This window comes from Urocampus carinirostris, chromosome 6 (assembly GCF_059441175.1).
Source record: "Urocampus carinirostris isolate Australia breed hairy pipefish chromosome 6, RoL_Ucar_1.0, whole genome shotgun sequence".
Classification (NCBI taxonomy): domain Eukaryota; kingdom Metazoa; phylum Chordata; class Actinopteri; order Syngnathiformes; family Syngnathidae; genus Urocampus; species Urocampus carinirostris.
The window spans coordinates 4462433-4488804 of record NC_142354.1 but is presented as its reverse complement, the minus strand read 5'-3'; the positions used below and the strand labels follow the sequence as shown (position 1 = coordinate 4488804).

Below are 26372 nucleotides of genomic sequence, written 5' to 3'. Positions count from 1 at the left end.
TGCTTTATACTTTAACAAGCTGTCACACCAGGTTTGACGGAAAACCTCAAGCTTGGTGGCGCGCCCGTTTTTGCTCAGATTCCCAACAGTCTTGTTTAGGTGATTTTGTTTATTTAGTAAACCAGGGGGCGTGTCTCTTTGTTCGTGATTTATGCTGTAGGGGCGCCATGGAATCCAGGACACAATTCAGAGTAGCATTAAAGTCATTCATGAGTGAATCAATAGAGCCTTTATATAAAGGAAACAATGTAACTGCCCACATGGACTAAATTTAAGTATATTTTCAGAATGGTGAAATGACTTCTGAGGCCTTTAGTGTTACCTGTGGTGTTACGCAGGGTTCAGTACTTGCCCCCCCCTTCTTTTCAGCATTGACATGCTTCTATCAGGTGATATTATTCGCAAGTATAATATCAGTTTCCATTGCTACGCAAAGGACACTAATATCTTCCGATGGAGGAATCTGTCCCACTAAACTGGAAATTTGGAGGCCTGCCTCACTAAGATAAAAAGATTGATGTCACTTAACTTCTTGTGCCTCATCCCTAAAAAGACTGAAATGTTAATCATTGGTCTATCTAAATATTGTGACTTGTTTTTAAAAACTGCTCTGAATATTCACTAATGTAATATCACTCAGAGAGACTCAGTCAAATATTTGGGTTTCACATTTCACCCCAATCTGTCTTTCCAAACAAACGTTTAGAATATTACTAGAACAGCTCTTTTCCATCTTTGCAACATTGCTAAAATTCGCCTTTTGCTGTCCCAGTCTGAGAGAGAGTCTGAGATTAAAGTTCATGCGTTTGTTACCTCCTGTCTCATTTACTGTAATGTACTACTCTATGGTCTCCCGAAGTCCAAAATCAAGAGCCTGAAGCTGTACAAAATGCTGCAGTGAGGTTTTTAACTAAGAAAAGAAAGTTTGATCACATTACAACGATTTTAGCTAACCTGCATTGGCTCCCTGTTAGTTTAAGATGTGATTTTAGGGTTCTGTTTGTAGTATACAAAATCATGCATGCACTTGCTCCCTCATATCTTTCAGATTTAATTTCCCCTGATGTTCCGGTCCGGAGCCTTTGCTCTGAAAATGCTGGTCTACCAGTGATCCAGGGAGCCAAGAAGAAATGCGCAGGTTCGAGAGTGTTCTCCATTCGGGCCCGGTGCTATGGAATGCTCTGCTCCTGAGATTTGATCTGCAACCTCAGTAGAACTATTTAAATCTAGGCTTTAAACACACTTGTAGTCTGTTGCTCAGTGATTTTCAACCACTGTGCCGCGGCACACTAGTGTGCCGTGAGAGATAGTCAGGTGTACCGTGAGAAATTATCCAATGTCACTTTTTAAAATTTTTAATTTTATGAAACATTTTTAAATCGTTTTCTACAAGTATTATGTCATTGTCAAGTGTCTGAGCTGTGAAAACTGGGGGTATTACAAATTACGGTATATTAAAATTAAACAACCCGTTCAGTGTCATTTTATAACATTTTTGGTTAGTGGTGTGCTGCAATATTTTTCCAATGTTAAAAACCGTGCCCTGGCTCAAAAAAGTTTGAAAAACACTGCCATAGCTTATGAGTGACCTATATTTCCTGTTGACAATATCTGTGTATTGTTTGTTATTGCTATTGAGTTTCTCCTTGCCCTCATGTAGGTTCTAGGTCAAGGGATGGTGTACTAATAGTCAGTGGATTGCAATAATCTGTGGTCTGTGTCTTTGAGACTCTTTGTGATTAAGGGCTATACAAATAAACATGACTTGACTAGAAATCCTGCACTCGATACTTCATCATCCAGCCAGCTCAAATAATTGTAGAGCATTTCCTGTCTTTTCTGTCCAAAGAGCAGACCCAATACTGTGGAGAACTCCCTGGAGTAAAGCTCAAGTGTTGTTCAGATTTTGTCCTTATTTGTGATAAGAGTGGAGAGCCACAGGACAGGTTGCATGACTACTGTTTAGACGTGTCTCAACAACACACTGTCCCTTAAAATATTAGAATAATTGACTTTCACTGGCTTTCACGTACAACATTCGTGTTTGTTAAAAACTAAATCATTATTAATTAGAATATATTATATAGAATATACAATACGGATAGTGTTATAAGTATTTTTATAAAAGATATACCAACTAGAGCCAATAGAAGCACTTAATAGTAGGCATTGGGTAGCAAACACTTCCCGACACATATTCTACCTTCACATACTAAGGCATTCAGCATTCAAGTAATTCTAAACCAGATCCACGATAATTTACCAGATAAGAAATGGGCACCGTGAATCCAGACATGCCTAATGATGTCCTAGATCCAGTCACTTATTTTAATGGCTCCTAAGGTGCTTTTGAAAAAATCCTGTTTCCTCTGGGAAATGCAAAGAAATGTGTTCCTAAAAATCCTGATTTGTGCTGCCATACACACAAATGCTGGGCATGTTGTTTTTGTAAAGTGCTAATCCAAACTCAATATAAAAATCCTCTCTTGTTCCATTCAAACTACCACTCTTAATGCCAATTGGATCAACAACACGCACACATCTTCTTGATATAGGGTGATGACGTAGGCTGGAAAAGGGTTTATATACCCGCATACAAGCCGACCCCCTAAAACAGCTTTGAAATAACCACATAATCAAATAAATTTTTAAAAAACGTACCGTACACCAACCTGTGGAAGCAGTTAAGCATTTATATTTATTGGCTTGTGCAATCAATTACTCAGTTTCTTATTCTCCTCGTGCCGAGGTTTTAAGTTTTTCCCTCGCCCGCATGTTGGTTAAAGATCGGGGAATGCTGTAATCCTGTGCATTCCTTTGACACATTTTGTGATTAAGGGCTATACAAATAAATGTAACCTGACTTAACTTGACTTAGCCGAGACACTATATCCAGTTTGTCTCTAGGCTGTGACAATATGAAGGATGCAAAAGTAGTCAGTGATTAGAGTGGTTCTGGTCTCCATTAACCGGGATAACCCAGGGATTACTGTAACGTGTTACTTTACTTGTTACAGAGAAGAGTAATTGTGTTCCAGGAATGCATTCCTTTATAACACGTCAGTCCCAACGCTTTATGAACTCCGGCACATTTTTCTCTAGTATGGATATGCCCCTCGACAAAACATGGCTTTTAATTTAGGCCTGACATGAAAAGAAAAGCAACAAAAAACTGTTTCCAATTATTGCGAAACATGTCAACAAATCCCGCCTGACTTCTTTTTTTTTCACAGGAAATGAGCAACATTTTTCCAAAGCAAACTCTGTAAACACACACGATTCCTTCCCCTCTAGCATATCTGCTTCTCCTCTGCTGTCACACACACACAAACATAAAGCACACACAAGCGCACTCACATCGTGTAAAAGGGATGTGTGTGATCCCGCTGCTGAATTTTTAAAGCCGTTGTGGAACTTTGCAGGGTCAGTGTGGCAAAGGGTCGCATTACAAAGACACAAACTCCAAGACACGCACGCGAGTGGGGCGACGACACAGATTTTTCTTCATGGGTCGTCTGGTATGTTTTTCATCACGCATCGCACGCAGGCATCCACACGAAAATGCACACAAAAGTTGAATTTTGCAATTAATCTTTATTTTTCATCATGTTCTCAATCATGCTGAATGAATATTGTAAAGTGGCTGTGACTGTGAGTGTTGTACAAGGCAGTGTTGCAGTCGTGATCAAAGTGTTGGTTGGGAAAAAAAACGATTTGTTCTAAAGTTGCAATATAGTTGTGTATGAAGTCTGCATGTTTGTTTTGCATGACAAGGACTGAATCCCAATGCAGTCCCTCACTGTAACACAGTTTACTTTCCACGGTTTTGCTACTTCACTGATTTGCAAAGTGCATTGTGTTCTGCATTTTTATTGGCGAAAGTCTTTATATATATATATATATATATATATATATATATATATATATATATACACTGTAAATTTCGGACAATAGAGCGTACCTAACTATAAGCCACACCCAGTACATTAAAAAAAAAAAAAAAACATTTTGTACATTCATAACCCGCACCTCACTGTGATCCACGTGTGCCCTCAGTGAAACATCAGATATTTACAAATAAAGACGGTACACTGAAAGGGTTTTGATAATATACGATTTCATAACCCTTTATCTTTCCGTCGGCCCGCCATTGGGCCTCCAGACTTTTGATAAACAAATTCGTATCTGTACGATGTCACCAGTCACTGAAATACGATGCAGCCTGGTCATCCCGGAGGGGGTAATACCTTATGTGTGGTCCCCTCTCAAGGTTTCTTCATTTCCCTTCTGTCGGTTTTAGATCAGGGGATTGTAATAATAGTCTGTGGTTTGCAATAATCTGTAGTCTGTGCAGTCCATACAAATAAACACAACCTGACTTAACTTGACAGTTTGATTTTATACCCCCCTAGAGCTGTGATGTCACTGGATGACGACGAGAACAAAACAATTTCAAAATATACTCATTAGAGAAACATCACTATCAGTCTGAAACAAGATACCTGAAAACTATAAAGCTGGCCAATTTTTCAATATCACAGGTACGTACCCTGGCTGTCTTTAACCTCTTTTAATGTCCGCAAAAATCACTTCGATACGTCAAAGACAATCCAAAGAATACAACCGTATAAAATATATATTCCAAAACCAACGGTAATGCCAACAGATAAATTGAAATCCGCCCTTAACATTTCTGCTTTAAAAAAAATGCCCAAAACAGAGATGAATAAAATGCTGCGCATTTATATTTTTTCATCTCTGCAGTATGTATTCCTCCTTGTGCTTTTTAGCACTCGTTTTTGGTTGAATTGCACCATACAGTGACATTTAGTGGTCAAATAATCTCATCTCATCAGCTGCACCGCTCATCCTCAGTAGGGTCGCCGGGGTGCTGGAACCCATCCCAGCAATCATCGGGCAGTGGGTAGGGGACACCCTGTACTGGTTGCCAGCCAATCGCAGGGTACACAGGGACAGACAACTCGCTCGCTCATTCACACCTAGGGACAATTTGGACCGGCCAATTCACCTGAAATGCATGTCTGTGGAATGTGGGAGGAAACCGGAGTGCCCGGAGGAAACCCACGCAAGCACAGGGAGAACATACAAACTCCGCACATTAAGTCCGATAGCTGTATTTGAACCCACACACAAGGTTCCGAAGACCTTAGAACTGTGCCGCACACGCGCTAACCACTGCGCCGCCGTGCTGCCCTGGTCAAATAATACACACTGTAAAATCGATACTTAAAAAAAAAACTATTTTTAGGTTTATTTAAAGGCAAAACATAAAAAATTTAGCAAAATGGAGATATGTTTTGTTTACACGACAGCGACAATGTAAAACTTAGAACTTGTGTTTGTCACACATTGCTTATAACAAACCTGAGGTTCAAACACTAGGGTGTCCGTACATGCATATGAAACTAGGACGCTCTGAACTGCAGTTCGTTGATTGATTTTGTGGTTGTGTAATTGGCTTGGACTCCAGTATGACGAGAGATTATGAACTGTGCATTGATTACTTGTAGTGTGTTGATAGCAGTGTTGGCCAAGTCACTTTAAAAAAGTTGTTATAGTTACTCACTATTTCTTCCAAAAAGTAACACAGTTTGAAAGTGAATTACTCTATAGTAAAAGTAACTAGTTACCAACAAAAGTAACTATTCCCATTACTTTCAAAACAAGTAGCTGTATTTAAAAGTATTTGAAACAGACAGCTCGTTGTGTTGTAGAACCTTGTGCTATGTATTGCAACTCACCAGCAACGGATATTATCCTTCTCACTTGAACAACAAGAAACAGGAAATGAATAACAATCAGTATGTACATAAACAAGGAGGAAAATTTACGTAAACGCGCACAAAAAACGTATGTAAACACACAAAACATGGGCACGCAGATAAAACATTCATAAATACACACCAAAACGTACGTAATGACACGCACGAAAGCGTATGTAAAAACGCACAAAAATGTACAAAATGTACATAGACACAATAACGTTTGTAAACACACACACGAAAATGTACGTAAAAACACGCAAAAAACCCCACGTAAATAAGCACAAAAACTTACATAAGCAGACAGTCGTAAACACATAAAATGTACGTAAATACGCACAAAAACACGTACGTAAATACGCACAAAAACATACATGAATATGTAAGCACACACAAAAACGTACATAAACACACAGACCTAAACACATACGCATATGTATATACACACAAAAATGTACAAAAACATGCACGAAAACGTACGTAGATACACACAAAAAATGTACAAAAACACGAACGAAAATGTACGTAAACACACACAAAAAACATACATCAACACACAAAATGTACATAAACACATAAAACCTACATAAATTAACACAAAAACGTACATGAATACGTGAGCACGCACAATAACGTACGTAAACACACAGATGTAAACACATAAAACATACGTAAATACACACAAAAATGTACCTAGACATGCATGAAAATGTACGCACACACACACGAAAAAACATACGTTAACACACAAAATGTACATAAACACATAAAACCTACATAAATTCACACAAAAACGTACAGAAACGCAAGCACGAAAACATACGTAAAAAACCTAAATGTACGTGAACACACAAAAACGTATGTAACGCACTGCTTCTGATTTTCAGTAACGGTAACGTTTTTGTAATGGCAGAAAGAATAATAGATTACCCTTTTGATGCAAAATGGCATTAACCCTCACTGGTTGGCAGTGATGGTGTCATGTCCAGCATGGTCGCCGTGGCGACCGGTTGGCCCCGCCCCCTGCACACCGGCTGTAGCAGATCGCCTAATTTGCGTGTGTGCTTCTTAAGGGGGGTTTTGGGTATTGCCGGTTGCTGGTTCATTGCGTTTTCTGTTCTGCATTATTCTGTTCTGTTTGACTTGAGGAATCCTGTGTTTGCCCGTTCTGAGTAAAAGCCTGTTTTGTGAGTATTCTTAGTCTGAGTTCCTGTTTGCCTGTAAGCCTGTTTTTATTTTGTTTTGTCCCTGAGTGTTGGACGACTTTTATTTCCTTAATAAAAGTATCTGATCGTTAACGCGAATGAGTTCTCCCTTCCTGCCTCCGTTCTGGTCCGGTCTCGTGACAGATGGTGAGTAAAGATGCTCGTCAAACCTGGCACAATGATAGAGTTTGTGGTAGGGGTTCGCAACACCGGGAATTTTGGTATCGATCTAAGTAAATACAAAAACGTATCAAATGATACAGATCCAATGCCGATACTTTTTGATTGGAAATGTCATGATCATTAAATAGTTGATTCCTTCACCTTGAGTTTGAAAAAGTTCCACGGAGCCTTTATGGAGCGCCAAAGACCCGTCTGTGGCTCCAAAGCAAGTTTAGCTGTACAAAAAGTCTAATTTGTTGGCGTTAGAAAGCATCTCTGATTTTTGGTGCTTTTTTTGGTCAAGAGCGTTTTGTTGACATGATGGATTTTAGAGAAACTTGAAATGAAAAAGATTTGCGCAAATGTTGGTCAGACTGTCCTATGTGCTTGCACAACTCAGGCTGCACATGCAGACACAGGCAGAAAACGGGTCGGGCGACTGTTTGGTAACACTGAATGCAGAAAACAATGCACGATGAAAATCCACAAAGTACCAAAACCATGATACAGCAAGATATTACTGTCATTAAAATGACCAAAAATGATCTGTCAGTGGAAAAAAATATTCTACTATGTTTCACTTGTCTTTTAATTTAAAACAATGATTAAAATAATCATAACTGTTGTTATATTAGGTGGAGAGGATCAAAACGCTGAAACGATTGTTGAGTTGACTTTGGGGGTTGAGAGGGATAACAGAAAGCACTCTGAAAAGGGAAGAGAGGAGATAACGGCAAGAAAAACACAGTCCAAGAAATCTTGGCTGGATAAATTCAAAAAGTCTTAGTAAGTACAAAGCAGTGTCAAGGGTTCAGAGAAACGGCACAGACAGATGGGCAGAAACGTAAACGACCCGATGTCAGGAATCTGTCTGTGCCGTCCTTATAAAAAGGTCATAATGAGTGCCAGGCTGGCTAGCTGGCAGGAGCTTGTTAACAATCTTAGTGATTGGAATCACCTGAGCAGAGCAACTCCAAATACTGCAGGATATGCAGCCCTCGAGGACTGGGTTTGCCCACTTCTACCTTTTACAGTACAGTGATACTTCTACTTCCAAATTTCATTTGTTCTGGGAGTAGCTTCTCTACCTGTAAACTTCGTATGTAGAGATGCATTTTGAATGTAAATGCGTTAATCTGTTTCCAAGCGCTGCAAAAGTACAGTATATATTTTTTAAGTTAATCATAAAAGAACATGAAACAAATACAGGTTGTAATTAGATTACCGTACCATAAACATAAAACTAGAATGTAAAATGTAAAAAGACAAAGAATAAAGAAAAGTGTTGAACAAAAAACTGACCCAATGACTTCTGCTTTTGCCAGCTTTTAACAATCCGTTTGAAATGTACAAGGCAGATGTAGCGATAGCCCGACTCCTCAACACCTTTTCCAGATGATTCGTTTCCACAAATTCCGAGACTTCATGGCTAAAATGTCTTAAATTCGGTCTGATTGAATGTTGGCCGCGTCCTCCTCCCCACTGTCTTGCCAGAACCCCTCGTCGTCGTCGTCTCTGAACTGTGACGGATACATGAAGCGCATCCTAGGAGCATGCATGCACACTGGGTTGCCAGGCAGATTTTAAGCAATAACCAGTTTGTTTACATTCGGAACGGCTAAAAGCAGCACGTACTGTACTGTATTTTTGACCTTGTATACCGAGACCTTTGTATAAAGAGACAATTTTTTCCTGTGCCGGTTACTTCGTAACATGAAACTTTTGTATGTACAGACATTCGGAAGTAGAGGTACCACTGTACTTTTAAAGTAATCAGTTAGCATCTCAAATGTGTTTTATCAGTGTCAGACAATTACATCTTTCGCTGACCTACCTTATATAAGAGCAGATAAACTTTAAATACGCTGTCATCTGTTCCTTCAGGCCTGGCTGGTCTTGATTCTGTCACTGTAGCATTATGAGTATCAAAGTCCAGAGAGAGAAGGACATTATACGCCGACGTGCCAGCACTCCCATCCGGCCCCCCCAGGACCCGTCCGACGGGGTAGGAGGCACCAAGCGCAGGCACCCTCCTCTGGGGCAGTCAGCATCCTACCACCCGGGTGACACCTCCCACCACTGGCGGGCGCATTGGAACGACGATTCAGAGGATGACACGGAATGTGTCCACAGGGTGGTGTTGCTCGGCGACCACGGCGTAGGCAAAAGCAGCCTGGCTGAAATATTTGCGGGTATCACCGACAAAGATGAAGAAATGGAAGGTATACAAACCCCTGAAACCAGGCCCCTAAAAGTGTCCTCAGAGTAATGACAGTTTAGAGTATTCTTTTTTTATATCTTTGTAAACTTCAGACCATTTTCAGTCTTTGATTAACTTGCCGCAAATACTGGACTGTCTCAGAAAATTAGAATATTGTGATAAAGTTCTTTATTTTCTGTAATGCAATTAAAAAAACAAAAATGTCATACATTCTGGATTCATTACACATCAACTGAACTATTTCAAGCCTTTTATTATTTGAATATTGCTGAATTTGGCTTACAGCCTTAGAAAACTCAAAAATCCTATCTCAAAATATTAGAATATCATGAAAAAGTATACAAGTAGGCTATTCAACTAATCACCTGAATCATCTAATTAACTCGAAACACCTTGCGAGGGTTTCCTGAGCCTTAAAAACACTCAGCTTGGTTCAGTAAACTAAATCACAAGTATGGGGAAGACTGCTGATCTGTCTGCTGTCCAGAGGACCATCATTGATACCCTCCATCAGGAGGGTAAGACACAAAAAGAAATTTCTCAAAGAGCAGGCTGTTCACAGAGTGCAGTTTCAAAGCATATCCACAAAAAGTCTGTTGGAAGGGAAAAATGTGGCCGGAAACGCTGCACAACCAAGAGAGATGACCGCAGCCTTAACAAAATTGTGAAGAAGAGCCGCTTCCAGAATTTGGGGGAGCTTCAAAGACAGTGGGCTGAAGCTGGAGTCCAGGTATCAAAAGCCACAGTTCACAGACGTGTCCGGGAAATGGGCTACAATAGCCGTATTCCCATGGTCAAGCCACTACTGAACTCAAGACAACGGAAGAAGCGTCTGACTTGGGCTATGGAGAAGAAGCACTGGACAGTTGCAGAGTGGTCCAAAGTCCTCTTTTCAGACGAAAGCAAGTTTTGCATTTCATTTGGAAGTCAAGGCGCCAGAGTCTGGAGAAAGGCTGGAGAGGAGCAAAATCCAAGTTGCTTGAAATCCAGTGTGAAGTTCCCACAGTCAGCAATGGTTTGGGGAGCCATGTCAGCTGCTGGTGTTGGTCCACTGTCTTTCATCAAGTCCAGATTAAATGCAACTGTGTACCAAGAGATTTTAGAGCACTTCCATCTGCTGAAAAGCTCTATGGAGATGAGGATTTCATTTTCCAGCATGATCTGGCACCTGCCCACAGTGCCAAAACCACCAGTAACTGGTGCACTGACCATGGCATCACTGTCCTTGATTGGCCTGCTAATTCCCCTGACCTGAACCCCATCGAGAATTTGTGGGGTATAGTTAAGAAGAAGATGAAAGATACCAGACCTACAAATGCAAATGAGCTGAAGGCCGCCATCGAAGCATCCTGGGCATCAATAACACCTCAGCAATGCCACAGGCTGATTGCCTCCATGCCACGCCGGATTGATGCAGTAATCCGTGCAAAAGGATTCCCAACCAAGTACTGAGTGCATCAATGGACATTTTCAAATGTTTGATTTAGTTTTGCTGTTATAAAATTATTTTTTTACTTGGTCTGAGGAAGTATTCTAATATTTTGAGATAGGATTTTTGAGTTTTTTTCAGCTGTAAGCCAAAATCAGCAATATTCAAATAATAAAAGGCTTGAAATAGTTCAGTTGATGTGTAATGAATCCAGAATGTGTGACATTTTTGTTTTTTAATTGCATTACAGAAAATAAAGAACTTTATCACAATATTCTAATTTTCTGAGACAGTCCAGTAGATCAGAGGAGGGCAACCAGGTCCTCAAGGGCCACTTTTCCTGCAGGTTTTTTGAGGTCTAACTTCTTCAACTCAGGTAATTCTAATGACCAGGATCAGTGACAAGCTCCTGGTAGCTTGCTCATGACCTAAAGATTTCTGTCGCAAAGTTGAAGAGGCGTAACCACCAGAATTCATGCAGGACATGCAGCCCTCAAGGACCAGGTTGCCCACCTCTATGTGTTTTCTTTTTTTCATTTGGCAAGGAAGGTGTATTGCAAAAATATTTTTTTTAAAAAATGACCAACATGCAGCACACTTTTACCATAAATTCTGTGCTCACGTTTGCCCTATTGATCTCATTAGTTTATTTTTCCTGTATAAATCATGCTCTCTTCCCCCTATGCTCCCTACCATTCGCTGTTGGTGAAACACAACAAAACATGCGCATATAAGCCGACTCCCATATAATTTGTATTTTAATTTATAGTTGTACATTTGCAAGTACATGTTAGTGTCACAGTTGCCCATTGCCCTCACTTGGCCCCGCCCATTTCTGCGCCAGCTGCGCCTCATTGCCTGAGTGGCTTCCCTCCTATTTTAGCTCAGTGCTGTCACTCACCCTTTGTCAGTCCGCTAATGAACCTCTGCACCCGCAAGAGGTGTGCTTTGAAGCTGTCCGGTATTGATCCCGTCTATCTCGTCCTGTTTGATGTCTGTCTCCAGTCACCAGTATCTGGTATCGATCCTGTCTGTCCCGTCCTGTCCGGTATCGATCCCGTCTGTTCGGTATCTGCTCTTGTATCGGGTATCGATCTGGCTGTCCCGTCCTGTCTGTTATCGACCCCGTCTGTCCGGCATCTGCTCGTGTATCTGGTATCCATCCTGTCTGTCCCGTCCTGTCCAGGACCTCATAGTTATTGTTTGTTGTTTTTCTTTGACAGAGGTAACGTTCAGGAGGACACTGACTGTCGACGGCAAGAAAACCACGCTGGTTGTCATGGATACGTGGAACAATGACAAATCGGTATAGCGAATCAAAATTGTCTTTGATGTTTCTAAAACATTATTGGATTCGTTGATCACTGAAAACAACTGATTGAATGTCAAGTGCATGTTTTACAATTGAGTCATGTTTAACTCAAGTCATGTTTATTTGTATAGCCCTTAATCACAAAGAGTCTCAAAGGGCTGCACAGACCACAGTTTATTGCAAACTACAGACTATTATGACACCATCCCTTGATCTAAAACCTACATGAGGGCAAATAATACACAGATATTGTCAACATAAAATATAGGTTATTCATATGCTATAGAATAGAAGTGTGTTTTAAGCCTAGATTCAAACATTTCCACTGAGGTTGCTTATCGAATCTCAGGGGCAAGAGCATTCCACAGCACCGGGGCCCGAATGGAGAACGCTCTCGAACCTGCGGATCTCTTCTCGGCTCCGGCTCCTGGGATCACTAGTAGACCAGCATTTTCAGAGCAAAGGATCCGGACCGGAACATCGGGAGAAATTAAATCTGAAAGATATGAGGGAGCAAGTCCATGCATGATTTTGTATACTACCAACAGAACCTTAAAATCACATCTTAAGCTAACAGGGAGCCAATTCAGGTTAGCTAAAATCGGGGTAATGTGATCAAACTTTCTTGTCTTAGTTAAAAGCCTCGCTGCAGCATTTTGTACCAGCTGTAGGCACTTAATTTTGGACTTCGGGAGACCGGAGAGTAGTGCATTACAGTCATCGAGACGGGGGGTAACAAACGCATTAAGGTTTTTAAAGAATGATTGTCTTATTATGAATGTTTTTAAGGCAAAATCACTTCTAAAAACAAATGTGTTTTTTATGTCTAAAATATTTGCATACTGATAGAGAACTTTTTCTTCCGCTAAGTTTTCATTTAACATTGGGGTTTTGCAAGGAAATGGGTAAAACAAGAGCTGGAGTTGAGCAGTTTCATTGCGGTTTTTATTACAATAAAACATTTAAAAACAAAAGACACAGAATGCTCTGGTACTGTGTGTGCAGAACAAGGCTGTGTTGGTTACACAATTGCGCTTTCAAAATGTCTGACGAGAGGGCAAAACACAGTGGGCTATGACAAAAACTAAACATAAATCAATGTAAAATTCTCAAAATCCCAGCTTCACACCAGTCCTTTGTCCAAGCTGAATCCAAGACTCAAGGCTTTCCTTCCTACAGTAAACCAGAACACCATTTTGAACAGAGGTTGGCTACCCATTCCACGAGGACCGCATGCCATGCATGTTTCAAGACAATTAGAATACCTTCGATTGCGCAATATTTTCAAAATGAATTCTATCTATCTATCTACCTTGGTCATATCCCTCAAGAGGGGTGACCGACAGCAAGACAACACATACAATAACAAAGAAAATAAAAGGGAAAAAAATAGCAAAAAAACACACACAAACATTTTGGGACCATGGCCAACCCAATTGCCCAAACAGCCAAACAAGTTAGGCACCTCGACACCTAAGTTGGTCATGCTTTCGTCCCTCCAGATGAAACGGGACACCAGAAAGCGGCCATGTCACTCGGGTCAGGGTGACACAACACACTCTTTTGTTCAACAGTAGGGCCCGACAGCTTTCACTGGTTTACCCCTGCCGCATCATACGGGTGCCCAGCCCATCCTTAAGTGCGCGTCCACAATCCCACTATTCTTTCACAACACCTCTCCACTCCTTTCTATCACCAATAAGAGCTCTAGCTTCCATTATATTTAAACCTCTTTCCTGCAGTGCACTCATAACACCATTCATCCACGTCAATCGTGGCCTTCCTCTTGGTCTCCTTCCATTGACTTCTGCTCTGTAGATCGTCTTCAACATTCGCTCCTCATCCATCCTTTCCATGTGTCCAAACCAACCGAGTTCTCTCTTATCAACACGCTTGCTCAGTTCCACGACTACTCCAGTTCTGTCTCTCACAATTTCATTTCTCAATCTATCCAATCTTGTCACTCCTAACGTAGTCCTCAAACACTTCATCTCAAAAACTTTCAATTTCCTTCTTAAATCTGCGTTCAGGCTCCAAGTCTCTGCACCATACAACACAGTCGGCACAATCACACTCTCATACAGTCCCCTCTTAACATCCATACTCATACTCTTGTTGTTCATCACTCTCCTCAGAGCACCAAAAACATTGCTTCCTTGATTCACTCTGTGCAAAACCTCGCGTTCCATTCCACCAACTGCAGCCACATCACAACCCGAGTACCTAGAGCTTTCAAATTCTTCCAACACCTTTCCATGCAACCTGATTTCTAACGTCATGCCCACTCCATCACGTGAACACTTCATCACCTTAGTCTTCCCAACATTGACACATAACTTACGCCTATCACATACTCTTCCAAACTCTGTTACCAACCTTCTCAATGTTTCCTCAGAATAAGCCGCAAGCGCTGTGTCATCTGCAAACAACAACTGACTTACCTGCCACACTGTTTCACTGTTGTCCATCATCTCTACACCTTTGCCAATTACCATTGCATTCACCTCTCTCACCAAACCATCCATGTACACATTAAACAGCCATGGTGACATCACACACCCCTGTCTCACACCAGTCAACACAGGGAACCACTCACTTGTCTCACTCCCTACTCTTACACATGCTCTGCTGTTCATATAAAACTCTTCAATGCTTCCAACAACTTTCCACCCACTCCATATATCACCGTCAATTGCCACAAGGCCTCTCTATCAACTCTGTCATACGCCTTTTCCAAGTCAATGAAAGCCAAATAAACATCCTTACCTTTTGCAAAATATTTCTCGCACACCTGTCGTACTGCAAACACCTGATCCACACATCCTCTTCCTTTCCTGAAACCACTCAGCTCTTCCATCACCACCTCATTCGTTCTTTCTCTCACTCTCTTAATCAAGACTCTTCCATACAGCTTACAACAAACTGATACCTCTCGAATTGCTACAGTCATACTTATCACCTTTACCCTTATACAATGGCACTACACATGCACTACACCAATCAACAGGAACCACACCACTTATAAAGCATACATTCAACAAGTGTACTAACCAGTCAATCATAGCTGTGCCACCTTTTTTCAGGCATTCAGCAGTACAACCATCCAACCCAGGTGCCTTCCCCCCTTTCATTTCTTTCACTGCCTCTTGCACCTCCCATGTTTCCACAAACTTCACATTTAAATCACCCAACACGGGCATTCTCTCCATACCATAGATCGCCTCGACTCTCACTTCTCTCCCATCCTCCACATTTAGCAACTCCTCAAAATACTCTGCCCATCTCGTCCTGACTGCACTACCGCTAACCGGCAATCTACCATCCTTATCTTTCACCTTCTCTTCCTTTCCAGACTCACTGTTTCTTACTCTTTTCACTTCTTTCCAGAACACTTTTCTCCTTTCCTTAAAGTTCACTCCTATCTTCCAACACCATTCATCATTTGCTCTCCTTTTCGCTGCTTCCACTGCCGCTTTTACCAACCTTTTCTTCACTTTATATCTTTCATACGCATCGCCACTCTTATCTTGCAGCCACTCCTCAAAGGAACGTCTCTTTTCTGTCACAGCCTCTGATACCTCATCATTCCACCATTCACTTCCTTTCCTAATATCTCGACCAACTTTTCTCATTCCACACACTTCTTTTGCACTCCTCAACACTGCCTCTTTAAACCACTTCCATTCAATTTCCACACTCTCCATTTCTCTTCTAATAATCCATTCATACTCTTTCCTTATCCTCTCTTTAAACTCTTTTTCCTTTTCTGCCTTATTCAACTCTGACATTTTCACCTCTTCCCTCACACTCTTCCTATAACTTGCCCTCCACGATCCATCTATTCTCAGTTTTCCTTCCACATAAAAATGATCAGACATAACACTCATTTCACCTCTGTAAACATGCACATCCAACAATCTATTTATTATCCCTTTCTTAACCACTCCATAATCCATCAGTGCTCTGTCCACCATCTTGCCACTATCCACTCTGACAAAGGTATACTTATTCACGTCCCTCTTTTTAAACAATGTCTTTCCAATCACATCATTTTCCACACATAACTCAATCAATTTCTTCCCACTCTCATTTCTTCCTGGTACTCCATATCTACCAATTACATTTACAACCGTTTCATCACCCACTCTAGCATTCAGGTCACCTAGTATTACCACTTTCCACCCTTCTTTCGCACTTGCCACACATTCGGACAAGTCCTTCCAAAACTCCTCTCTCTCCTCAGCGCTTCTTTCTGAACCCGGTCCATTTGCACTTATAAACATCCATACTTCTACACCCCACTTCAACCTCACCCACATCAATCTGGAAGGTATCTCTTTCCATTCCACCAGTTTTTCCTTTGCTTTCTCACTCACAAGCACAGGCACTCCTTCTCTAGCATGTCCACCCGCAACTCTAGACCTTCTACCATACATACCTCCAAGCTGTAATTCACCCTTTCCTTTCATCTTTGTTTCACTCAAGGCTAACACATCAACCTTCCTTTTAGTCATCATCCTTCCGATCTCCTCTTTCTTCCACTCAGTCGCTTTACTTCCACATCCTCTCACATTTAGTGACCCTATAACTAGGGTTTGCGAGACCTTTCGGTCTCCCGCCTCCCTTTCTTTGCCTTGCTGTCTCTTAGGGAATAGAAATAGAGAGGAGAGGATCCCTAGTCCCCTCGTTCCCTCCACTTTAGTCGCCTCTTACGACACACAGCGGACCATGGTGGGAGAATTCTCTTACCTCTCACAGGGAGAGGGCCTCACCACAGGGAAAATGAATTCTGTACTTCAAAAATACTGTAAGCACAATTGGATCACATTTGAAAGTTTACTATGCATAATCTTACAACCCACTAAAAACATTATCATAGTGATAGTTGTATTAGGAACACAGTATTGATCCCGAGACAATAGTATAATATAGATCCAAGTACAGTAATCCCCCGTCTTTTGTGGGGGTTTGCTTTTCCGCAAGAGTCGAAACCTACAAAAAAAAGAAACCTTTATTTTTTCATTAATTAAATACTATATTACAGATTGAAACCAATAAACAAAACCAATTTACACGGTCAACAGTTGTTAAAAAAATAAAATTACTGTACTTTATGAACTTATTTTCTTTATGAATAGCTTTTTTAAATGTGAAATTATAATTTTTTAAATAATCTTGATTTCAGGAAACTACGTTTTACCTACATTTTTACTTTGTCGCCATCATGCGGACCTAATGAAAAACTGAATTTACTTTCCTGGGGCCAGCCACCAAAGTTAAAGAAAATATGTTGGCAAGGTTTAAAAATTTGAAGCCTTAAATAGGGTTTAAAGGGAAGGAAATACTGAGTCTAGATTGGAAAATGTTGAGAATGTGTCAAGTTTGTGTTACTACAGAAACCCAACATTTTCTATTATCTAGCCACTTGGGTGCACCAAAGAGCTGCATGTGGCTCCTGAGCACGTTTACCCGGTCGTAAGTTCAACTTTGTTGGCGATAGAAAACATCTGTCTCTGCCTTTTGGTGCTTTTGTCAGTCCAGAACGTTATGTTAATATAATGGCTTTGAGAGAAACCTTTGTCAATTGTAAAATATTTGAGCCTATGTAATGTTCCTCAAGCCGTTTTACAATCAACATACCAGAATAGAGAATTCAATGCACAATGAAAATACACAAAGTAATGATACTGTTATTAGTAAAACGTGATCAGTATCGATATTAACGATATTTGGCTCGACTCGCCCACCATTTTTATGTTTTTACAATAGGATAAAGACAGTCATGCAAGCAGCGAAACGAGTCTGATGCACGGCAGCGCATATGTCATCGTCTACTCTATCAGTGACCGGCGCAGCTTTGAAGAAGCGGCCGAACTCCGCATCACACTGAGGCGATGGCGACAAGCTGACGATGTTCCCATCATCCTCGTGGGCAATAAAAGTGACCTGGTGCGCTCAAGAGAGGTGCCACTGCAAGGTGAACCTTTTTGATACTTGGAAAAACTCAGAAACCCACTTTGACATTTAAACAATCTAAGTATCCTTTTTCACCACTAAGTCAATCGAAAATAATTTCAGAAAAACATATGTAGTCTTCGTCTTTGACGTATACTAAAACACAATCCGTCACGCAATCTCGGACAGAACCAAATGCAGGACACAAGGAGACAGAAAATGTGATCCAACCTAAATAGGTGGCGTTTTTTCAAGAAACAAATAAGGAATTCACTCTCGTTAAGGGAAAGGGGAACCTGGAATGCTGAGGAGGGGAAACTCGAGAGAGAATCTTGACGTGGCGAGAGTCTGGAAAAGGATTTGGGAGTATCTTCAAGAAGATAGCTGGTGAGGAAGGTTTTGGGACGAGGAGGGGACTGTCTATGAGGGGACAGGAGACCTGGCAGAGAAACTCGGAAGGGAGACTTGAGAGGGAAACTTAAGAGGGGATCTTAGATTGGCGAAACTCTTGAAAGGAAGACTTGGGAGTACCATTAAAAAGATGTCTGGGGGGGATCTTGAAATGGATGAACTTGGATTGAGGAGGGAACTGAAGAATAAAGTTGTGAGAGGACACACATGTCGTCTTGGCGAGTGAATGTCTTCAGAAATCAAAAAGCACTGTGAGGTGGGAGCCCAGAGTATTTATGGTAGAGGTGGCGAATTGTCTGATTGGAAGCACCTGGGGAGAGCAATTGTGAAGGGGACTGGAAAATGCGGTAATGCTGCCAACTCTTGGAGAAGGAGAGGGATTGAAGGCCCCAAACCATGACGCAATCTTTGTGGATGTAATCATGTTTTTTTGCAGGAACGTAAATTTGTTGTTGAATAACTGACAAGTTTAGAGTTTAGTGGACACTCAAAATAAGGAGAAAGACATCAACGGAGTTTAAATCTGCAAGAATGAAATGAAATTAAATGATCTGCATTTCTATAGCGCTTTTCAAGTCAATGACTTCCCAAAGCGCTTTACATTGTGCTTCACATTTCCCAATAGCGGCCTTGATCTGTGCAGCCATGTAAGGCGCTAACCTGCTTATTGGGGGTATTGGGGGTTCAGTGTCTTACCCAAGGACACTTCGACATGTAACACGGACAAGCCGGGATTCGAACTGGGATCCCTTAATCCTAAGACGATTGCTCTACCTCCTGAGCTACTGCCGCCCCAAGAAGAACAGGTAGAGGAGCCAACCCTCAGATAAGAGATTCCAACCTGTTTGAAAGCCCCCGAAATGTTGATCTTTTACAAAACACTGAAGGCTTTCAACTCCAAATTGTTTTTCATCTTACATAGGTTGTTTGTAAGTATCATATTATCCAGACTATAAGGCACTCCACAAAACCACAAATTGGCCAAAAATGTAAATGTGTGCCTGAAGAAAGAAATGGAATAGCATATTAATATATTTTCATAAATGTGCTTTTATTTATCAGTTTATATTTTCCACCGACAGCTGCAGGAAATTGGAGGCAATGGGAATCAAACCTGGATATCAATGTTAAGTCGATCCACCAAATCACAGCAACACTGAAAAAGGCAACAGCTTTTATCTCGTTATTGCACTATTTTTGGTCACGGTACCAGATACCAATGTAAGTGAAATGGGAAACCAGAATGTGTTTAAAAATCGGTATAATTTTTTTTTCTTCACTTTTTCTTCAAACAAACTAAGCCTTGTAAGTGACAACATTGTCAAATACATGCGCCCTGCGTTTATTTACAGTATATCTTTCAGCATGACATAATTTCTTCCCACAATGCCTTTCTCTTAATTCAGTTCAGAATCTCCTGCACTTCATCAAGAAATTGGGAGTCAGCGATACAATACTCATATATCAGTGGTCCCCAACCTTTTTTGTATTACGGCCCATTTTAATGTCTGACAATATTCTAGGGACCTGGCGCGATAATAACATAATAAACGCGGAACTATTACTAAAGATAGTGTGATTATGAGATCAAACCTAATGCCCTTTCATATTTTTCTGTATCCTCAATAGTCTACTGCAGGGGTAGGGAACCTATGGCTCGGGAGTCATATATGGCTCTTTTCATGAGTACATATGGCTCCGAAATAAAATGTAACTATTGCCTCAACACTCTTAACTTAAGGTGGAAGACAAATTGTAAATGGCATATTTACATTGATTTGGGACACAGGATTTGGCATTACTCTCATTTCATACATTTGATTAAATCATCAAATGACACACCGTGAAATAAAATGTGCTGAAGAATTAGCTTTTGTCTAGAGAGCGTGTTTGGCAGTTTTTTCAAATTTGTCTTAAAATATATGATGTGGCTCTCTCAATTTCTTTTTAAAACATTTTTGCTTTTATGGCTCTTTGGGTCCAAAAGGTTCCTGACCCCTGGTCTACTGGATAAAATCTGCCGCTCATTCTGCCACGATCCGGGTTCTGTTCCCATTGCATCCAGTTTTTGCAGAGGCCATCAATGATATTTCGATCATTCGATCATTTTTTTTTGGTTTGATCAATTTTATTGACAATATTTACAGCAAATAAACAGTGTGAGGTTTGAACAATTTTTCTCGACAATCTTAACAGCAATTAAGCATATTCACAATTTTGTTATATCTGACAATATGACGTTTTAACAATTTTTTTCGACATTTTTAACAGCAGTTAAAAACACAATTTCATTATATTTTATCCCAACAATATGAGTTTTTACCGACACTTTTAACAGCAATTAAATACATTCACAATTTCATTATATCATATTCTAACAATATGAGGTTTGAACAGCAGTTAACCAATGTGTAAAGGGCAATACTATTGTGCAAGGGCATTGATGGCGGCGAGAGTGAGCCAGTCCTTGACAAAGTCGTTCGATCATATTTCAATCATTGCACAAATATGGTACTTATTTATTTTTAGTGATAGCATGGCCTGTGCTGTAGTTGACATTCTATGCACTTTTAAGTCCAGTGTGCTTTATACAGTGCTTAGCATTAGCATTGGCCCCATAACACCAAATCTCAGGCTTCAAAGTTAAAGCTAAAAAAAAGAAAATATTTTCTTAAAATAAACATGTGAGACACAATTGTGAAGTTGAACGGAATCATTTGACCATTTAATATTATATTTACAACAACAAAAAAATGAGTATGTGTTGCAAAAGTATTAGCCCCCCATTTTCTCAGCTCAGCCAACTGACTCCAGAACTTCCCCAGTGTCTCCTGAATTATAAAGTGTCAACCTAAATGACTAACGATGACAGAGAGCTTTAAGTCTCAGTTTAAATGCACCAACTCTGTGATGGCTCCGAGGTTTATGAAAGGAGACAGACCGCATTATGAAGACCAAAGAACACACCTGGCAGGTCTGCGATAAATTTTTAGAAAAAATAAAAGCAAGAATTGGATACGAGAAGATTTCCCAACACGTACACGTGTCCAGGAGCACTGTGCGAGCAACAATATCAAAATGGAGAGAGAACAAAACCACCGCAAACCTTTTGGCAAAACCATCAGCCCAAACAAAGGAAAAATTAGTCGGAGAAGCAACTAAGAAGCCCATGATCACATTGGATGAACTGCAGGCATATACAGCTGAGGTGGGAAAATCTGTGCATAAAACAACTGTTAGTCGTACTCTGCATGAATATGGAAGCCAAATATATGGCGGTTTTGGCACAATATCTGTTGGAGTCTGCAAGGGACCTGAGAAGGAGGCACAGATTCACCTTCCTTCTAACAGGACAATGACAAAAAACATCGGGCAAAATGTAAAATGGAAATGGAATGGTTTAAAAAGAACAATGTGAAAGGATGGAAGGCCAAGCAAAAGTCCAGACCTCAACTCTATAGAGAAGTGGTCTCAGACTCACGGTGAGGATGATTGTTTGAGTCCCCTTTAATATGAAAAGTTCAAAGGACCGTGCGTATCAATTGACGACTAGAAAATGCTGTATTCTGTTGTGCATGCAACAACAAATGCGTAAAAAACACAAAGAAGAATACAAACTATGGCTACTCGAAGTGACCATGAATCACAATTTTCCTTCTTAGTTATTTTGCCCAGCCTTTTGTGTTTTTTTTATTTTTAAAGTACCCCGTGCAGCAAGATTGCGGACAATGTAAGCTCCTTCTAAGCGAGGCTCACGTTATGTTAAAGTTGCAAATATCTCAACCTACAAGTATTTTAGATCAATTATATGCATTATCTATTTATTTTTTTTGCTAAATATAAGACCAATGTTCTATTTCTTTAATGAATGACATTTTTACTACTAAGAAGCACTGTCCTTTTAGATAAAACCATAGCAGATTATGGATTAATGGATTGCTTATAAATGATTTTAGTTTTTACATCTTTGAGAATTAAAAATAAATTGACAGTGGAATGTTTTTAGTAGAATTTCTTCGGTGGAAGACCTGATTTGGCCCCAACCCGACCCAGACCCTTGCTTCTTAAATATAAATTCATATTTAAATGAAGCTATGCATTCATTCAAACACTCGTTTGGCACCAGTATAAAGAAATATAGCGCACCGAATAGGATGGCCTTCAACACTACAATTCCCATACTGCTACATTCCAAAACGAGGAAGTGCACGAGAGCCCAGCACATCGTTTGTTTACTGCTCACTTTCCAGGTTGTCTGCTGGTGCAAACGTAAAGTTTAACGGACTTTAATAACAGAAAGAGCACAAATATCAAGGAAGCAGCAGGGCAAATGCATTCTTGCATCACCCCGCCACCAAACTAAAGTGCAAATGTGCGCAACAATGGTAATATGTCATCTCTCATCTCTCTCTCATTAGCCGTTCCGCTTATCCTCATTAGGATCGCGGGAGGGCTAGAGCCCATCCCAGCCATCTCCGGGCAGTGGGCAGGGGACACCCTGAACTGGTTGCCAGCCAATTGCAGGGCACACAGGGACAGACAACTCATTCGCTCATTCACACCTAGGGACAATTTGGACCGGCCAATCCACCTGAAATGCATGTTTTTGGAACATGGGAGGAAACCCACGCAAGCACGGGGAGAACATACAAACTCCGCACAGGAAGTCTGGAGCTGGATTTGAACCCACGACAGGTTCCCATGACATGAACTGTGCCGCAGAAGCGCTAACCACTGCGCCGCCGTGCTGCCATGGTAATAAATATTAAAGTAAAATCCTCGGGCAGGGGTGTACACTTTCACAAAAGTCGTTTTATTTTTAGGGATGTGCCCTATAATCTGGTGCGACCTAAGGCGTAGAAAATAGAGTGGTATATACATTGCTCTTTATGTTTTTTATATAGGTGATTGTTTTTTTTGTGGACTCGGCATCAGCAAATGTCTCAATATGATTTGTATGCCGCCTCTCCAGAGGGCCGAGCTTGCGCAGTGGTCTTCGACTGCAAGTTCATCGAGACGTCGGCGTCGCTGCAACACAACGTGAGCGAACTCTTTGAGGGCGTCGTGCGCCAAATTCGCCTGCGCCGTCTCGGAGCCGACGCCGGCAAATCCACGCAGCACAGACGAGCCGCGTCCTGCAAAAGCAAGGAGAGCCTTACCCAGAAAGCGAGGCGCTTCATGGACACTTTGGTCGCACGCAATAACCAGCGCGTGGCCGTCAGGATCCGGTCCAAGAGCTGCCATGACCTGGCCATTCTTTGAGACACGGCCAACATAATAGAAAAAGCGAGGGCCAGACTAATAGGTAAGAAATAAAGAGAGAAAGCGAGACAAAGAAAGAGAGGGAATAAAATGGAAAGAGAAAAACAAATAGAGAAAAATAAAGAGAGAAAGAGGGGGGGTAGAGAGAGAGAGAAAAACAGAGAGAAAGCAAGAAAGAAAGAAAAAAACAAGTGACATGAATAAATAGGGAATGAGAGAGAGAAATAAAGGGAGTAAGAAAGAAATTATTTAAGATAAAGAAAGAACAAGAGAGACAAAGAAAGAGAAAAAGGAAGGAAGAAAGGAAGTGAGGGGGAGAGAAAGAGAAAGTTAAGGAGCAAAAGAGGCACAAAGAAAGAAAAAGAGAAATAAAATAAAAAGAGAGAAAGCAAGAACAAGCAAGAGAGAAAAGAGAAAAAGATAGAGATAAGAATGGGAAAGAGAAAATGAGATATTGAGAGGGAAAGAGAAAAAAAGAGAGGGAAAGAAAAAATAGAGTTAAAGAAAGAAAAACAGATTAAAAACCGAAAGAGAGGTAGAAAGAATGAGCAAGAGAGAAAGTGAGAGAGAAGAGAAAAACAAAGATAAAATGAAATGAAATGTTTGAAGGTATTGTTGGATACATTAATCAAAACATGACACAAAGAAAAAACTAATGCTGAGAGTGAGCATGGCCAAATATGGTCACCTACGCCCCCTCCCCTAAGGAAATTTGACAGATCTGTTTCTGCCAACCTTTGCTTAAAGGTTTGCACCGTATTTGCACCAATAACCCGGTCAGGCAAAAAATTCCAAATTTTTGGTGGAAATAAAGAGAAAGAAAGGGAAAGAGAAAACTTAGATATAGAGAGGGAAATAAAAAAGAGAGGGATAAAAAGAGGGAAAGAAAGAGAAAAAATAGAAAAAGTAAAAAAGACAGAAAGAAAGAAAGATAGAGAAAAAAAAAGAGATAGAGAAAAACAAGAAATGCACTTACCGTTGTTTTGGGAGTGCCACCCGGCTTTGGCGACATCAAGTGGACATATTCAAAACTGCATATTGCTGTTTGCCTTGTATTTTCTCTTGCACTTATCTTAGCATTGTCTACCGGGCCTTATTTGGCCAGTAGGCCACATGTTTGGCACCCCTGCTTTGGACCAAGAATTTGCATGCTAATGCTAATCAACAATGGGTTTCTTGCCACGGTAGAAGTGGGACCTCTGAAAAGGACAAAGTACAACAAAATAGAATCTGGGAAAGTTCAAACGACAACGTCCACCAAAAAAAGCATAGGAAAATTGGCGGAGAGGTGTTTTAGATCTCTTTCTCCATTTCTGGGGACTGTCCAGGACACTTTCTCTTTTTTTTCCCAGGCATGGTGTATTTCAAAAAGACTGTACAATAAAAAGACTGAAGCACTTTTTACCGTAAGTTCTGTTCTCACGTTTGCCCAATTGATTTCCCTTTGGAATGTTGTCCGGTTTAAGCCACGCCCCCTCCCCATACGCTGCATACCATTCGCTACTGGTGACACACAGCCAAATATGCACAATAAAACTGCCCCCCCTGTTTCAAATATTTTAATCTGTAGTTGTAAATTCAGGTTGGATGCGAGAATATATGGTAGGAAGAATATCTCCATGTGGAGAAATTCCGCGCATAATTTGTGCTTTAGATGGAGCCGCCATTACTCCATTACTTTGTACTTCTTAGGTAGTTATAAAAGTTACTGCTGGATCGAGGGATTTTTGTGACAACATCAGTGGTGCAGTAGTACATAGCAATTAGAGACGATGTATTTGTCAGAGGTGGGCAACTATTTGGAGTCAGGGGCCGCCTTGTGTTGCCCCTGACTCCAAATAATGTGGCCAAGGGGCTTGTCCCGGGGACAAATCCGTTTTTTTACATTAATGAATAAATATACACGCAGACATCTACATGTTACATTTCTTTTTTAAAGGATTGGCTTCATCAGATTGGTTTTGAAACGCCCACAATTGAAGCAAAAATAATGTAGTAGGTCCCTGTTTTGTAGTATTACTCTAGTGGTTTTGTGTCAGTATTATCGTAGTATTTCTGCAGGCAGATTTTTAAAGTATTACTTTAGTATTTTTGTAGGATTACAGTATTTTAATTTTTGTAGTATTTTCACAGTATTTCTACAGTAGCCTTTTGTAGTGTTTTCATATTAGTATTTCATGATGCATTTCTTAGATGCGCCCAAATAAACATTTTTCATCTCTTTTTGATCTATTTGGGGGTTTGGGTTGGCAATTAAACTCTACCTAAAGCAGGCCTTTTCTTATTCTCACCATTTTCATGCCACACTGAAAAATAGAAATAAAAAAAAAAATGCAGGGCCAAGAATTAGGGCCACTCTCCAGCGCTCCCCCAGGACCATTCCCCCGAACCTAATGTGTTTTACACCGAACAGCTTTGCTTAAAGTGAGATAAAAGCAGATAGGCGCAGAAAAAAAAATAAGTAAATCAGTTGGGCATTATAAACACACTTAATAGAAAAACTATTTAACTTTCAACATTTAAGGACACCTCAAACGACGAACCCAACCTTTAATGATTGCAATTTCCCTTATTAAGTGATAATGCACAAACAAAACTCAGCACCTCTTCATGTAAAATATAAAACTATGTA

At 40.5% G+C, this 26372-nt stretch overlaps 1 protein-coding gene across 1 annotated transcript; it reads left to right on the top strand.

Moving 5' to 3' along the window:
- Positions 1 to 3361: 3361 nt before the first annotated feature.
- LOC148363592 (GTP-binding protein REM 1-like) lies at positions 3362 to 25150 on the top strand. The gene is made up of 5 exons (XM_088337530.1): positions 3362 to 3518; positions 9035 to 9372; positions 12024 to 12106; positions 17882 to 18089; positions 23451 to 25150. Exons 2-5 carry the CDS (start codon positions 9069 to 9071, stop codon positions 23738 to 23740), a joined length of 885 nt encoding a protein of 294 aa, XP_088193656.1. The 5' UTR covers positions 3362 to 3518; positions 9035 to 9068; the 3' UTR covers positions 23741 to 25150.
- Positions 25151 to 26372: the final 1222 nt, after the last annotated feature.

Coding starts and splice junctions, on each gene's coding strand:
- LOC148363592 (XM_088337530.1), top strand. CDS start 9,069: ATGAGTATCAAAGTCCAGAGAGAGAAGGACATTATACGCCGACGTGCC. Junction 9,373..12,023: donor CAAAGATGAAGAAATGGAAG/GTATACAAACCC, acceptor TTTCTTTGACAG/AGGTAACGTTCAGGAGGACA. Junction 12,107..17,881: donor CGTGGAACAATGACAAATCG/GTATAGCGAATC, acceptor TTTTTACAATAG/GATAAAGACAGTCATGCAAG.